Genomic DNA, 20684 nt, shown 5'->3' on the forward strand with positions numbered 1-20684 from the left:
ATTGCACACAGACTTAACACAGTGATGGACTATGACAGATATACAATATAATTAACACAGTGATGGACTATGACAGGTATACAATATAATTAACACAGTGACAGGTATACAATATAATTAACACAGTGACAGGTATACAATATAATTAACACAGTGACAGATATACAATATAATAAACACAGTGATGAACTATGACAGGTATACAATATAATTAACACAGTGACAGGTACATGTATACAATATAATTAACACAGTGATGAACTATGACAGGTATACAATATAATTAACACAGTGATGAACTATGACAGGTATACAATATAATTAACACAGTGATGGACTATGACAGGTATACAATATAATTAACACAGTGATGGACTATGACAGGTATACAATATAATTAACACAGTGATGGACTATGACAGGTATACAATATAATTAACACAGTGATGGACTATGACAGGTATACAATATAATTAACACAGTGATGGATTATGACAGGTATACAATATAATTAACACAGAGAAGGACTATGACAGGTATACAATATAATTAACACAGTGATGGACTATGACAGATATACAATATAATTAACACAGTGATGGACTATGACATGTATACAATATACTTAACACAGTGATGGACTATGACAGATATACAATATAATTAACACAGTGATGGACTATGACAGGTATACAATATAATTAACACAGTGACAGGTATACAATATAATTAACACAGTGACAGGTATACAATATAATTAACACAGTGATGGACTATGACAGGTATACAATATAATTAACACAGTGATGGACTATGACAGGTATACAATATAATTAACACAGTGATGAACTATGACATATATACAATATAATTAACACAGTGATGAACTATGACAAGTATACAATATAATTAACACAGTTACAGGTACATGTATACAATATAATTAACACAGTGACAGGTATACAATATAATTAACACAGTGATGGACTATGACAGGTATACAATATAATTAACACAATGATGAACTATGACAGATATACAATATAATTAACACAGTGATGGACTATGACAGGTATACACTATAATTAACACAGTGATGAACTATGACATATATACAATATAATTAACACAGTGATGGACTATGACAGGTATACAATATAATTAACACAGTGATGGACTATGACATGTATACAATATAATTAACACAGTGACAGGTATACAATATAATTAATACAGTGATGGACTATGACAGGTATACAATATAATTAACACAGTGATGGACTATGACATGTATACAATATAATTAACACAGTGATGGACTATGACAGGTATACAATATAATTAACACAGTGATGAACTATGACAGGTATACAATATAATTAACACAGTGATGGACTATGACAGGTATACAATATAATTAACACAGTGATGGACTATGACAGGTATACAATATAATTAACACAGTGATGAACTATGACATGTATACAATATAATTAACACAGTGACAGGTACATGTATACAATATAATTAACACAGTGATGGACTATGACAGGTATACAATATAATTAACACAGTGATGAACTATGACAGGTATACAATATAATTAACACAGTGATGAACTATGACAGATATACAATATAATTAACACAGTGATGGACTATGACAGGTATACAATATAATTAACACAGTGACAGGTATACAATATAATTAACACAGTGACAGGTATACAATATAATTAACACAGTGATGGACTATGACAGGTATACAATATAATTAACACAGTGATGGACTATGACATGTATACAATATAATTAACACAGTGACAGGTATACAATATAATTAACACAGTGATGGACTATGACAGGTATACAATATAATTAACACAGTGATGGACTATGACATGTATACAATATAATTAACACAGTGATGGACTATGACAGATATACAATATAATTAACACAGTGATGGACTATGACAGGTATACAATATAATTAACACAGTGACAGGTACATGTATACAATATAATTAACACAGTGATGGACTATGACAGATATACAATATAATTAACACAGTGATGGACTATGACAGGTATACAATATAATTAACACAGTGATGAACTATGACAGGTATACAATATAATTAACACAGTGATGGACTATGACAGGTATACAATATAATTAACACAGTGATGAACTATGACAGGTATACAATATAATTAACACAGTGATGAACTATGACATGTATACAATATAATTAACACAGTGACAGGTACATGTATACAATATAATTAACACAGTGACAGGTACATGTATACAATATAATTAACACAGTGATGGACTATAACAGGTATACAATATAATTAACACAGTGATGGACTATGACAGGTATACAATATAATTAACACAGTGATGGACTATGACAGATATACAATATAATTAACACAGTGACAGGTACATGTATACAATATAATTAACACAGTGACAGGTACATGTATACAACATAATTAACACAGTGATGGACTATGACAGATATACAATATAATTAACACAGTGATGGACTATGACAGATATACAATATAATTAACACAGTGACAGGTACATGTATACAATATAATTAACACAGTGACAGGTACATGTATACAATATAATTAACACAGTGATGGACTATGACAGATATACAATATAATTAACACAGTGATGAACTATGACATGTATACAATATAATTAACACAGTGACAGGTACAGATATACAATATAATTAACACAGTGATAGACTATGACAGGTATACAATATAATTAACACAGTGATGAACTATGACAGATATACAATATAATTAACACAGTGATGGACTATGACAGGTATACAATATAATTAACACAGTGATGGACTATGACAGGTATACAATATAATTAACACAGTGATGGACTATGACAGGTATACAACATAATTAACACAGTGACAGGTATACAATATAATTAACACAGTGATGGACTATGACAGATATACAATATAATTAACACAGTGATGGACTATGACAGGTATACAATATAATTAACACAGTCATGGACTATGACAGGTATACAATATAATTAACACAGTGATGGACTATGACATGTATACAATATAATTAACACAGTGATGGACTATGACAGGTATACAATATAATTAACACAGTGATGGACTATGACAGGTATACAATATAATTAACACAGTGACAGGTATACAATATAATTAACACAGTGATGAACTATGACAGATATACAATATAATTAACACAGTGATGGACTATGACAGGTATACAATATAATTAACACAGTGACAGGTACATGTATACAATATAATTAACACAGTGATGGACTATGACAGATATACAATATAATTAACACAGTGATGGACTATGACAGGTATACAATATAATTAACACAGTGATGAACTATGACAGGTATACAATATAATTAACACAGTGATGGACTATGACAGGTATACAATATAATTAACACAGTGATGGACTATGACAGGTATACAATATAATTAACACAGTGACAGGTATACAATATAATTAACACAGTGATGAACTATGACAGATATACAATATAATTAACACAGTGATGGACTATGACAGGTATACAATATAATTAACACAGTGACAGGTACATGTATACAATATAATTAACACAGTGATGGACTATGACAGATATACAATATAATTAACACAGTGATGGACTATGACAGATATACAATATAATTAACACAGTGATGGACTATGACAGGTATACAATATAATTAACACAGTGATGAACTATGACAGGTATACAATATAATTAACACAGTGATGGACTATGACAGGTATACAATATAATTAACACAGTGATGAACTATGACAGGTATACAATATAATTAACACAGTGATGAACTATGACATGTATACAATATAATTAACACAGTGACAGGTACATGTATACAATATAATTAACACAGTGACAGGTACATGTATACAATATAATTAACACAGTGACAGGTACATGTATACAATATAATTAACACAGTGATGGACTATAACAGGTATACAATATAATTAACACAGTGATGGACTATGACAGGTATACAATATAATTAACACAGTGATGGACTATGACAGATATACAATATAATTAACACAGTGACAGGTACATGTATACAATATAATTAACACAGTGACAGGTACATGTATACAATATAATTAACACAGTGATGGACTATGACAGATATACAATATAATTAACACAGTGACAGGTACATGTATACAATATAATTAACACAGTGACAGGTACATGTATACAATATAATTAACACAGTGATGGACTATGACAGATATACAATATAATTAACACAGTGATGAACTATGACATGTATACAATATAATTAACACAGTGACAGGTACAGATATACAATATAATTAACACAGTGACAGGTACATGTATACAATATAATTAACACAGTGACAGGTACATGTATACAATATAATTAACACAGTGATGGACTATAACAGGTATACAATATAATTAACACAGTGATGGACTATGACAGGTATACAATATAATTAACACAGTGATGAACTATGACAGGTATACAATATAATTAACACAGTGATGGACTATGACAGGTATACAATATAATTAACACAGTGATGAACTATGACAGGTATACAATATAATTAACACAGTGATGAACTATGACATGTATACAATATAATTAACACAGTGACAGGTACATGTATACAATATAATTAACACAGTGACAGGTACATGTATACAATATAATTAACACAGTGATGGACTATAACAGGTATACAATATAATTAACACAGTGATGGACTATGACAGGTATACAATATAATTAACACAGTGATGGACTATGACAGATATACAATATAATTAACACAGTGACAGGTACATGTATACAATATAATTAACACAGTGACAGGTACATGTATACAACATAATTAACACAGTGATGGACTATGACAGATATACAATATAATTAACACAGTGATGGACTATGACAGATATACAATATAATTAACACAGTGACAGGTACATGTATACAATATAATTAACACAGTGACAGGTACATGTATACAATATAATTAACACAGTGATGGACTATGACAGATATACAATATAATTAACACAGTGATGAACTATGACATGTATACAATATAATTAACACAGTGACAGGTACAGATATACAATATAATTAACACAGTGATAGACTATGACAGGTATACAATATAATTAACACAGTGATGAACTATGACAGATATACAATATAATTAACACAGTGATGGACTATGACAGGTATACAATATAATTAACACAGTGATGGACTATGACAGGTATACAATATAATTAACACAGTGATGGACTATGACAGGTATACAATATAATTAACACAGTGACAGGTATACAATATAATTAACACAGTGATGGACTATGACAGATATACAATATAATTAACACAGTGATGGACTATGACAGGTATACAATATAATTAACACAGTCATGGACTATGACAGGTATACAATATAATTAACACAGTGATGGACTATGACATGTATACAATATAATTAACACAGTGATGGACTATGACAGGTATACAATATAATTAACACAGTGATGGACTATGACAGGTATACAATATAATTAACACAGTGACAGGTATACAATATAATTAACACAGTGATGAACTATGACAGATATACAATATAATTAACACAGTGATGGACTATGACAGGTATACAATATAATTAACACAGTGACAGGTACATGTATACAATATAATTAACACAGTGATGGACTATGACAGATATACAATATAATTAACACAGTGATAGACTATGACAGGTATACAATATAATTAACACAGTGATGAACTATGACAGGTATACAATATAATTAACACAGTGATGGACTATGACAGGTATACAATATAATTAACACAGTGATGGACTATGACAGGTATACAATATAATTAACACAGTGACAGGTATACAATATAATTAACACAGTGATGAACTATGACAGATATACAATATAATTAACACAGTGATGGACTATGACAGGTATACAATATAATTAACACAGTGACAGGTACATGTATACAATATAATTAACACAGTGATGGACTATGACAGATATACAATATAATTAACACAGTGATGGACTATGACAGATATACAATATAATTAACACAGTGATGGACTATGACAGGTATACAATATAATTAACACAGTGATGAACTATGACAGGTATACAATATAATTAACACAGTGATGGACTATGACAGGTATACAATATAATTAACACAGTGATGAACTATGACAGGTATACAATATAATTAACACAGTGATGAACTATGACATGTATACAATATAATTAACACAGTGACAGGTACATGTATACAATATAATTAACACAGTGACAGGTACATGTATACAATATAATTAACACAGTGACAGGTACATGTATACAATATAATTAACACAGTGATGGACTATAACAGGTATACAATATAATTAACACAGTGATGGACTATGACAGGTATACAATATAATTAACACAGTGATGGACTATGACAGATATACAATATAATTAACACAGTGACAGGTACATGTATACAATATAATTAACACAGTGACAGGTACATGTATACAATATAATTAACACAGTGATGGACTATGACAGATATACAATATAATTAACACAGTGACAGGTACATGTATACAATATAATTAACACAGTGACAGGTACATGTAGACAATATAATTAACACAGTGATGGACTATGACAGATATACAATATAATTAACACAGTGATGAACTATGACATGTATACAATATAATTAACACAGTGACAGGTACAGATATACAATATAATTAACACAGTGATAGACTATGACAGGTATACAATATAATTAACAGTGATGAACTATGACAGATATACAATATAATTAACACAGTGATGGACTATGACAGGTATACAATATAATTAACACAGTGATGGACTATGACAGGTATACAATATAATTAACACAGTGATGGACTATGACAGGTATACAATATAATTAACACAGTGACAGGTATACAATATAATTAACACAGTGATGGACTATGACAGATATACAATATAATTAACACAGTGATGGACTATGACAGGTATACAATATAATTAACACAGTCATGGACTATGACAGGTATACAATATAATTAACACAGTGATGGACTATGACATGTATACAATATAATTAACACAGTGATGGACTATGACAGGTATACAATATAATTAACACAGTCATGGACTATGACAGGTATACAATATAATTAACACAGTGATGGACTATGACAGGTATACAATATAATTAACACAGTGACAGGTATACAATATAATTAACACAGTGATGAACTATGACAGATATACAATATAATTAACACAGTGATGGACTATGACATGTATACAATATAATTAACACAGTGATGGACTATGACAGGTATACAATATAATTAACACAGTGATGGACTATGACAGGTATACAATATAATTAACACAGTGATGGACTATGACATGTATACAATATAATTAACACAGTGATGGACTATGACAGGTATACAATATAATTAACACAGTGATGGACTATGACAGATATACAATATTATTAACACAGTGATGGACTATGACAGATATACAATATAATTAACACAGTGATGGACTATGACAGGTATACAATATAATTAACACAGTGATGGACTATGACAGGTATACAATATAATTAACACAGTGATGGACTATGACAGGTATACAATATAATTAACACAGTGATGAACTATGACAGGTATACAATATAATTAACACAGTGATGGACTATGACAGGTATACAATATAATTAACACAGTGATGGACTATGACAGGTATACACTATAATTAACACAGTGATGGACTATGACATGTATACAATATAATTAACACAGTGATGGACTATGACAGGTATACAATATAATTAACACAGTGATGAACTATGACAGGTATACAATATAATTAACACAGTGATGGACTATGACAGGTATACAATATAATTAACACAGTGACAGGTATACAATATAATTAACACAGTGACAGGTATACAATATAATTAACACAGTGACAGGTATACAATATAATTAACACAGTGATGAACTATGACAGGTATACAATATAATTAACACAGTGATGGACTATGACAGGTATACAATATAATTAGCACAGTGACAGGTACATGTATACAATATAATTAACACAGTGATGAACTATGACAGGTATACAATATAATTAACACAGTAATGAACTATGACAGATATACAATATAATTAACACAGTGATGGACTATGACAGGTATACAATATAATTAACACAGTGACAGGTATACAATATAATTAACACAGTGACAGGTATACAATATAATTAACACAGTGATGGACTATGACAGGTATACAATATAATTAACACAGTGATGGACTATGACATGTATACAATATAATTAACACAGTGATGGACTATGACAGGTATACAATATAATTAACACAGTGATGAACTATGACAGGTATACAATATAATTAACACAGTGATGAACTATGACAGATATACAATATAATTAACACAGTGATGGACTATGACAGGTATACAATATAATTAACACAGTGATGGACTATGACAGATATACAATATAATTAACACAGTGATGGACTATGACAGGTATACAATATAATTAACACAGTGATGGACTATGACAGGTATACAATATAATTAACACAGTGATGGACTATGACAGATATACAATATAATTAACAGAGTGATGAACTATGACAGGTATACAATATAATTAACACAGTGATGGACTATGACATGTATACAATATAATTAACACATTGATGAACTATGACATGTATACAATATAATTAACACAGTGATGGACTATGACAGGTATACAATATAATTAACACAGTGATGGACTATGACATGTATACAATATAATTAACACAGTGATGGACTATGACATGTATACAATATAATTAACACAGTGATGGACTATGACATGTATACAATATAATTAACACAGTGACAGGTATACAATATAATTAACACAGTGACAGGTATACAATATAATTAACACACTGATGGACTATGACAGGTATACAATATAATTAACACAGTGATGGACTATGACAGGTATACAATATAATTAACACAGTGACAGGTATACAATATAATTAACACAGTGACAGGTATACAATATAATTAACACAGTGATGGACTATGACAGGTATACAATATAATTAACACAGTGACAGGTACATGTATACAATATAATTAACACAGTGATGAACTATGACAGGTATACAATATAATTAACACAGTGATGAACTATGACAGGTATACAATATGATTAACACAGTGATGGACTATGACAGGTATACAATATAATTAACACAGTGATGGACTATGACAGGTATACAATATAATTAACACAGTGATGAACTATGACAGGTATACAATATACTAAACACAGTGATGGACTATGACAGGTATACAATATAATTAACACAGTGAGGAACTATGACAGATATACAATATAATTAACACAGTGATGAACTATGACAGATATACAATATAATTAACACAGTGATGGACTATGACAGGTATACAATATAATTAACACAGTGACAGGTATACAAGATAATTAACACAGTGACAGGTATACAATATAATTAACACAGTGACAGGTATACAATATAATTAACACAGTGATGAACTATGACAGGTATACAATATTATTAACACAGTGATGGACTATGACAGATATACAATATAATTAACACAGTGATGGACTATGACAAGTATACAATATAATTAACACAGTGATGGACTATGACAGGTATACAATATAATTAACACAGTGATGGACTATGACAGGTATACAATATAATTAACACAGTGATGGACTATGACAGGTATACAATATAATTAACACAGTGATGGACTATGACAGGTATACAATATAATTAACACAGTGACAGGTATACAATATAATTAACACAGTGACAGGTATACAATATAATTAACACAGTGACAGGTATACAATATAATTAACACAGTGATGAACTATGACAGGTATACAATATAATTAACACAGTGATGGACTATGACAGGTATACAATATAATTAGCACAGTGACAGGTACATGTATACAATATAATTAACACAGTGATGAACTATGACAGGTATACAATATAATTAACACAGTAATGAACTATGACAGATATACAATATAATTAACACAGTGATGGACTATGACAGGTATACAATATAATTAACACAGTGACAGGTATACAATATAATTAACACAGTGACAGGTATACAATATAATTAACACAGTGATGGACTATGACAGGTATACAATATAATTAACACAGTGATGGACTATGACAGGTATACAATATAATTAACACAGTGATGGACTATGACATGTATACAATATAATTAACACAGTGATGGACTATGACAGGTATACAATATAATTAACACAGTGATGAACTATGACAGGTATACAATATAATTAACATAGTGATGGACTATGACAGGTATACAATATAATTAACACAGTGACAGGTATACAATATAATTAACACAGTGACAGGTATACAATATAATTAACACAGTGACAGGTATACAATATAATTAACACAGTGATGAACTATGACAGGTATACAATATAATTAACACAGTGATGGACTATGACAGGTATACAATATAATTAGCACAGTGACAGGTACATGTATACAATATAATTAACACAGTGATGAACTATGACAGGTATACAATATAATTAACACAGTAATGAACTATGACAGATATACAATATAATTAACACAGTGATGGACTATGACAGGTATACAATATAATTAACACAGTGACAGGTATACAATATAATTAACACAGTGACAGGTATACAATATAATTAACACAGTGATGGACTATGACAGGTATACAATATAATTAACACAGTGATGGACTATGACATGTATACAATATAATTAACACAGTGATGGACTATGACAGGTATACAATATAATTAACACAGTGATGAACTATGACAGGTATACAATATAATTAACACAGTGATGAACTATGACAGATATACAATATAATTAACACAGTGATGGACTATGACAGGTATACAATATAATTAACACAGTGATGGACTATGACAGATATACAATATAATTAACACAGTGATGGACTATGACAGGTATACAATATAATTAACACAGTGATGGACTATGACAGGTATACAATATAATTAACACAGTGATGGACTATGACAGATATACAATATAATTAACAGAGTGATGAACTATGACAGGTATACAATATAATTAACACAGTGATGGACTATGACATGTATACAATATAATTAACACATTGATGAACTATGACAGGTATACAATATAATTAACACAGTGATGGACTATGACAGGTATACAATATAATTAACACAGTGATGGACTATGACATGTATACAATATAATTAACACAGTGATGGACTATGACATGTATAAAATATAATTAACACAGTGATGGACTATGACATGTATACAATATAATTAACACAGTGACAGGTATACAATATAATTAACACAGTGACAGGTATACAATATAATTAACACACTGATGGACTATGACAGGTATACAATATAATTAACACAGTGATGGACTATGACAGGTATACAATATAATTAACACAGTGACAGGTATACAATATAATTAACACAGTGACAGGTATACAATATAATTAACACAGTGATGGACTATGACAGGTATACAATATAATTAACACAGTGTTAGGTACATGTATACAATATAATTAACACAGTGATGAACTATGACAGGTATACAATATAATTAACACAGTGATGAACTATGACAGGTATACAATATAATTAACACAGTGATGGACTATGACAGGTATACAATATAATTAACACAGTGATGGACTATGACAGGTATACAATATAATTAACACAGTGATGAACTATGACAGGTATACAATATACTAAACACAGTGATGGACTATGACAGGTATACAATATAATTAACACAGTGAGGAACTATGACAGATATACAATATAATTAACACAGTGATGAACTATGACAGATATACAATATAATTAACACAGTGATGGACTATGACAGGTATACAATATAATTAACACAGTGACAGGTATACAAGATAATTAACACAGTGACAGGTATACAATATAATTAACACAGTGACAGGTATACAATATAATTAACACAGTGATGAACTATGACAGGTGTACAATATTATTAACACAGTGATGGACTATGACAGATATACAATATAATTAACACAGTGATGGACTATGACAAGTATACAATATAATTAACACAGTGATGGACTATGACAGGTATACAATATAATTAAAACAGTGAGAGACTATGACAGGTATACAATATAATTAACACAGTGATGGACTATGACAGGTATACAATATAATTAACACAGTGATGGACTATGACAGGTATACAATATAATTAACACAGTGACAGGTATACAATATAATTAACACAGTGACAGGTATACAATATAATTAACACAGTGACAGGTATACAATATAATTAACACAGTGATGAACTATGACAGGTATACAATATAATTAACACAGTGATGGACTATGACAGGTATACAATATAATTAGCACAGTGACAGGTACATGTATACAATATAATTAACACAGTGATGAACTATGACAGGTATACAATATAATTAACACAGTAATGAACTATGACAGATATACAATATAATTAACACAGTGATGGACTATGACAGGTATACAATATAATTAACACAGTGACAGGTATACAATATAATTAACACAGTGACAGGTATACAATATAATTAACACAGTGATGGACTATGACAGGTATACAATATAATTAACACAGTGACAGGTACATGTATACAATATAATTAACACAGTGATGAACTATGACAGGTATACAATATAATTAACACAGTGATGAACTATGACAGGTATACAATATAATTAACACAGTGATGGACTATGACAGGTATACAATATAATTAACACAGTGATGGACTATGACAGGTATACAATATAATTAACACAGTGATGAACTATGACAGGTATACAATATACTTAACACAGTGATGAACTATGACAGGTATACAATATAATTAACACAGTGAGGAACTATGACAGATATACAATATAATTAACACAGTGATGAACTATGACAGATATACAATATAATTAACACAGTGATGGACTATGACAGGTATACAATATAATTAACACAGTGACAGGTATACAATATAATTAACACAGTGACAGGTATACAATATAATTAACACAGTGACAGGTATACAATATAATTAACACAGTGATGAACTATGACAGGTATACAATATAATTAACACAGTGATGAACTATGACAGGTATACAATATAATTAACACAGTGATGGACTATGACAGGTATACAATATAATTAACATAGTGATGAACTATGACATGTATACAATATAATTAACACAGTGACAGGTATACAATATAATGAACACAGAGATGGACTATGACAGGTATACAATATAATTAACACAGTGATGGACTATGACAAGTATACAATATAATTAACACAGTGATGGACTATGACAGGTATACAATATAATTAACACAGTGATGGACTATGACAGGTATACAATATATTTAACACAGTGACAGGTACATGTATACAATATAATGAACACAGAGATGGACTATGACAGGTATACAATATAATTAACACAGTGATGGACTATGACAGGTATACAATATAATTAACACAGTGATGGACTATGACAGGTATACAATATACTTAACACAGTGACAGGTATACAATATAATTAACACAGTGATGGACTATGACAGGTATACAATATATTAACACAGTGATGGACTATGAGATGTATACAATATAATTAACACAGTGACAGGTACATGTATACAATATAATGAACACGGAGATGGACTATGACAGGTATACAATATAATTAACACAGTGATGGACTATGACAAGTATACAATATAATTAACACAGTGATGAACTATGACATGTATACAATATAATTAACACAGTGATGAACTATGAGAGGTATACAATATAATTAACACAGTGATGGACTATGACATGTATACAATATAATTAACACAGTGACAGGTACATGTATACAATATAATTAACACAGTGATGAACTATGACAGGTATACAATATAATTAACACAGTGATGGACTATGACAGGTATACAATATAATTAACACAGTGATGAACTATGACAGGTATACAATATAATTAACACAGTGATGGACTATGACATGTATACAATATAATTAACACAGTGATGAACTATGACATGTATACAATATAATTAACACAGTGATGGACTATGACATGTATACAATATAATTAACACAGTGATGAACTATGACAGGTATACAATATAATTAACACAGTGACAGGTACAGGTATACAATATAATTAACACAGTGACAGGTATACAATATAATTAACACAGTGACAGGTATACAATATAATTAACACAGGTACATGTAAACAATATAATTAACACAGTGATGAACTATGACAGGTATACAATATAATTAACACAGTGATGAACTATGACAGGTATACAATATAATTAACACAGTGATGAACTATGACAGGTATACAATATAATTAAGACAGTGATGGACTATGACAGGTATACAATATAATTAACACAGTGATGAACTATGACATGTATACAATATAATTAACACAGTGACAGGTATACAATATAATGAACACAGAGATGGACTATGACAGGTATACAATATAATTAACACAGTGATGGACTATGACAAGTATAGAATATAATTAACACAGTGATGGACTATGACAGGTATACAATATAATTAACACAGTGATGGACTATGACAGGTATACAATATAATTAACACAGTGACAGGTACATGTATACAATATAATGAACACAGAGATGGACTATGACAGGTATACAATATAATTAACACAATGATGGACTATGACAGGTATACAATATAATTAACACAGTGATGGACTATGACAGGTATACAATATACTTAACACAGTGACAGGTATACAATATAATTAACACAGTGATGGACTATGACAGGTATACAATATATTAACACAGTGATGGACTATGACAGGTATACAATATAATTAACACAGTGACAGGTATACAATATAATTAACACAGTGATGGACTATGACATGTATACAATATAATTAACACAGTGATGAACTATGACATGTATACAATATAATTAACACAGTGATGGACTATGACAGGTATAAAATATATTAACACAGTGATGGACTATGACAGGTATACAATATAATTAACACAAAGACAGGTATACAATATAATTAACACAGTGATTGACTATGACAGGTATACAATATAATTAACACAGTGACAGGTATACAATATAATTAACACAGTGATGGACTATGACATGTATACAATATAATTAACACAGTGATGAACTATGACATGTATACAATATAATTAACACAGTGATGGACTATGACATGTATACAATATAACTAACACAGTGATGGACTATGACAGGTATACAATATAATTAACACAGTGATGGACTATGACAGGTATACAATATAATTAACACAGTGATGAACTATGACAGGTATACACTATAATTAACACAGTGATGGACTATGACAGGTATACAATATAATTAACACAGTGATGGACTATGACAGATATACAATATAATTAACACAGTGATGGACTATGACAGATATACAATATAATTAACACAGTGATGGACTATGACAGGTATACAATATAATTAACACAGTGATGGACTATGACATGTATACAATATAATTAACACAGTGATGGACTATGACAGGTATACAATATAATTAACACAGTGATGGACTATGACAGGTATACAATATAATTAACACAGTGACAGGTACATGTATGCAATATAATTAACACAGTGATGGACTATGACAGGTATACAATATAATTAAGACAGTGATGGACTATGACAGGTATACAATATAATTAACACAGTGACCGGTACAGGTATACAATATAATTAACACAGTGACAGGTATACAATATAATTAACACAGTGACAGGTATACAATATAATTAACACAGTGATGGACTATGACAGGTATACAATATAATTAACACAGTGATGGACTATGACAGGTATACAATATAATTAACACAGTGATGAACTATGACAGGTATACAATATAATTAACACAGTGATGGACTATGACAGATATACAACATAATTTAAAGAGAACCCTGATTACTATGGTCACGAGCGCTTAGCTGTTTTTCACCTAGTGACGATTCAATTTCAGTTAGAAAGTTCTCGTCTCGACGGGATATGATACAAAGAACAATAACAACACACATACACACATATATATATACTTGCCTAGATGGTGGAGCGGTCTAGCGCGCTGGTTGCATGCTGCTAGATTTGTTTCCGCAGGTCGTGAGTTCAACCCCGGGTAGGGGCGGAAGTGGGTATCCAAATAAAGTGAAATGTTCTCATATATATATATATATATATATATATATATATATATATATATATATATCATACACACATAACTCCGATAAAGAATACGAAACTAAGAGTTGGGTAAACACGGACTCCTGGGCATACCAGATGTGAATCTGGTGCTAGATGGAGTAAAGGTTTCCCCTTGACCGACCACACCCGCCGTGAGCCCTATATCTTTTTAAGGTAAACGGAATAATCCGTAGTCACAATCAGATTGTAAACAACGGCCTAACAAATTGTATGAAAGGTAAGACAGCATATGGCAACCCAAATCGTTATATAGAGCGCAGAATTTGCGAAACAAAAGATATAAAGAAATTCAGCTCTCCTTCGATGCTGATATCATACTCCATATAAGAAACTCTATTGGGCCGTTGAATAAAATTTTGGCGAAGCTATTTCCTTAATTCAGGAAGTGCTTGTAAAAATACGTTTACATTTCGTTTTCAGGATTATGGTTCTTGACGAAGGAGGTATGCTGGAGTATGACACACCACAGAATCTTCTTGCGGACGACAAAAGCATGTTTCATGAACTTGCCAAAAATGCTGGATTAATTAAATAGGAAAAAAGATATGCAAAAAATACTTGTATCTTTATATTTCTCATGAAATCAACACATTTGTATATTTTGATATTGACGAAGCGAATTATGTTAAAGTAATGTATATTTCTTTGCAATAGTGGGGAAATGTAGCATGTCATTTCTTAATCCAACATGGGAGAAAAGCATCTACATAAAAGTACAATAAATTCAACATTGTTTGTAATCTCGTTTGTAATCTGTTTATGATACTTTCAGGGGGAAATAGTTTCTAGAGAAATAAGTTTATAATTATTTCATCACATCTACAACTCGGACTTTGGTATCTATAACTTAGCATATTGTATAACGTGATCTACAAGTCAGACTTTGCAACATATAGCTTAACGGTATATTACTTGACAATTGACTCGAAGGTGGTTGATCCACTTATTGGACTTGGTATAAGCCACAGTCAACAATTTGATGATTCTTATAAATAATACAAAATTGGGAGTAGGGGAAACACCGACCTATAAGATCAAATAGGGGTTACCAGTTGCCTAGGAGGAGTAAGTATCACATGCTGATTACTTATACTGGCTGTGAGTCCTCTATCATGATCAGGCAAAGGTGTAATCCGTACGCGGGTATGTTAAGGCAGGTCATACTTCATTTATGCACGTAAACTGCATAATTTTAAAAATCTGTCTTACACAGAGAGAGGGAGCTACTAACTCTTAAAAACTATTTTGGTTGTTTACATGAGAACATTTTGTATCATAACAACATGACAAACATGTGCTTCCGTATGACGTCATTGCATGACTGTTATAAATAGATTATGGAAGTACCTTAATAGAAAATGTAAAAGTAGCACATTATCCCAAGATTTAAATATTGGTCTAACTGGCGATAATGACGGTAAAATACCCATAGTATATCAGAATTACTGATAGAATCCTACCACTGTCAATAAGAAATAATTATTGAACATTTAAACACGAAACCATCTAGCCCATGTTTTACATTTTGCATGATGCTATGCAGTTTTCTTTAAACGTTTTCTTAACAGACGATTCTATCAGTAATTGCCGTGAACATTAGTTTATGACCTTTCAAACGGTGTATAAAAAGTCTCTAAAAGTATGCGACCTAATGTGCTACTTTTGCAGTTTTATTTCAGTGTGTGACAGAGGAAAATCGGATCGGCATGCTAAATGGAATGTTTTCTCCGTTAAACAAAATTGTCAATAAATTATATCAACATACTTCTTAATATCAATAAATTCTCAGCGTTCCACATATATATTCCATATATCCCATGTCATATATTTCAAATATTCCACATTTTCTCGATATTTGCATGGCACACATAAACAAATTCCTTGCATGTGTCAACGTCACTCGATGTATAGTCATGACGTCATCAGTTTACTTTCATATCGATCAGACAGAAATTACACAACAACAGTCTAGCATTTCGAATTTCGTTGGATCTTAGTAGCTGCAGAGTTTATTTTTTGCATAAATAAAACTTAAATAAAACACAAAATCGGAATTTAATATATACTTAGTGATATACTTATTTCAATTATGACGTCACATTGTTTCACGGATTTTATCCCAATAAAAATGCTCATAACCTGCCTTAAAGTACCTGCGTAGTCAAAATTAGCATGTAAAGCAATGCTATTATACAAGTCAGACGACATTCGATGCGATGACAGGTTGTATCTCCAAATAACATCATTATAACTGTCATCAATAATTATAACTAAACATTGCGAAATGCTGACTTGAAGACGTTTAAAAACCTTGTATCATCAAATCCTTTGTATGTAACCTGCATCAGATTAAAATTTGATCATATGTAAACATGCGCTCTGGTATGGAATCACACGAGAGACATAAACACCATATGTAGGTTATAATGGATAGAAATCGTAGACGTCTACAGATAGGTAGAGATAGTGGGAAGATGAAGAAGCTGAAGTAATCCCGTCTCTCGTTAAGTCGAGTTGACAGTTTTCCTTTCTCGTCTATGTGCAGTACATTGTCTACACATGAGACAGATGTGAAATAATATGGTGTCTTTTATTTCGATATCACTGCAATATATAAAAAGAGATTTCCTCTTCGCATCTAGAAGCTTCAGTAAATATTTTACATTATATGTATGCAAAAAGTAATCCGCTAATAGAGAAATAGATTTTTAAAACCATATTGTCACCTCTGAATGCAATTATGCATTTATAATGTGTAGGTAACAATGTTTGACACGTGAATAAAATGATACACTGTTAATATATAGCTACCAAAGTCAGACATGGTGATCAATAGATAAATTGCAAAACTACAAATACAAAACTCGGATCTGTGGTTCATATGATACACTGGTAAGCTGTAGACTTGCTGTTTTGTGGAAAATACATAGCAAATAATTTTGTTTCTATTTATTGATTCAAATATATGTTATTAATGGAATTCAGTTGAATAAGGTTAACATGTTATAATCTTCCAGCTAAACAGTTTCAGTATCTATAGTGTAACTTCCTTCCACACGAATGATGCGCTCTAAGCCTTTCTTAAACTTCTGGTCAAACGTTATGTTGTGGTACAACTGGCCATCGCAGATAAAGTGCCTTTGCAGTCCATCTATTGAACTAGCGGTGAGTTCAGAAGAACGCAGCGATCAATAATATCCAAAATGTCCCGGATAAGTTTTAAAATCTGGATTTCGGGCTGCTCATGGTAGTGTCGACTTTGTATGCAAAACAAGTAAAGCTTTTTAAAAAAAGCTTGCCGTCTTTAGCAGCAACTCTATAGAGCGAAGTTTAATTATGTCCCTTGTCTTCATTATTGAATTGAGCTAAAATAAATAATCTCACGGACATCATGCCTACAAAGCTGTGTCCTGACTCCCATTGTAAAAGTTTGCATTTATGAAGGGTATATGTACTGGAAATCAAAATCTCTGTTCCCTGTATTAGCACTGATTAAAGCCTCTATATCAAATGAAACTGAGATTTTCAGTGTGCATATCAAAATATTTATTTTTTAACAAAGTTATGAAACAAAACAAACTAAAAAGATTTTAAATTGCTCAAATTTGCATAAAAATTATTCTTGCATATTGTACAGTACAACTGCTTTAGAAATTAACCAGGATAAAGACCTGAGAATATTGTAATAGTTTTGCCAAAAATTATATCATAAAATACATAGAGTTTGATGGAAAAGATTAATAATTGTAAGGAAAAAAATTTTTCTGAAGGAATAGGATAGTTTTAGAACAGATGTGTTGAAAAAACAAAAACTTTAAGTTTACCTGATACAGACAGGGGTAATTTTAAGCAACATAATATGTAATGAAATGTTACTATTCTATTCTTTCTTAAGATTAGCAAAGTTCTCAAATGCCACTGAT

The 20684-nt window shown here is 30.6% G+C and overlaps 1 protein-coding gene across 1 annotated transcript in view; it reads left to right on the forward strand.

Annotated features, from left to right (window-relative positions):
- The window catches only part of LOC130051201 (multidrug resistance-associated protein 1-like), a 30175-nt gene extending 12684 nt beyond the window's left edge, over positions 1–17491 (forward strand). The window contains exon 8 of the mRNA XM_056152650.1: positions 17182–17491. Coding sequence (XP_056008625.1) covers positions 17182–17296 — 115 coding nt within the window. The 3' untranslated portion in view covers positions 17297–17491. The remainder of the gene's footprint in view (positions 1–17181) is intronic.
- The last annotated feature ends 3193 nt before the right edge of the window (positions 17492–20684 follow it).

The sequence above is a fragment of the Ostrea edulis genome, chromosome 1 (assembly GCF_947568905.1).
Source record: "Ostrea edulis chromosome 1, xbOstEdul1.1, whole genome shotgun sequence".
Taxonomy (NCBI): domain Eukaryota; kingdom Metazoa; phylum Mollusca; class Bivalvia; order Ostreida; family Ostreidae; genus Ostrea; species Ostrea edulis.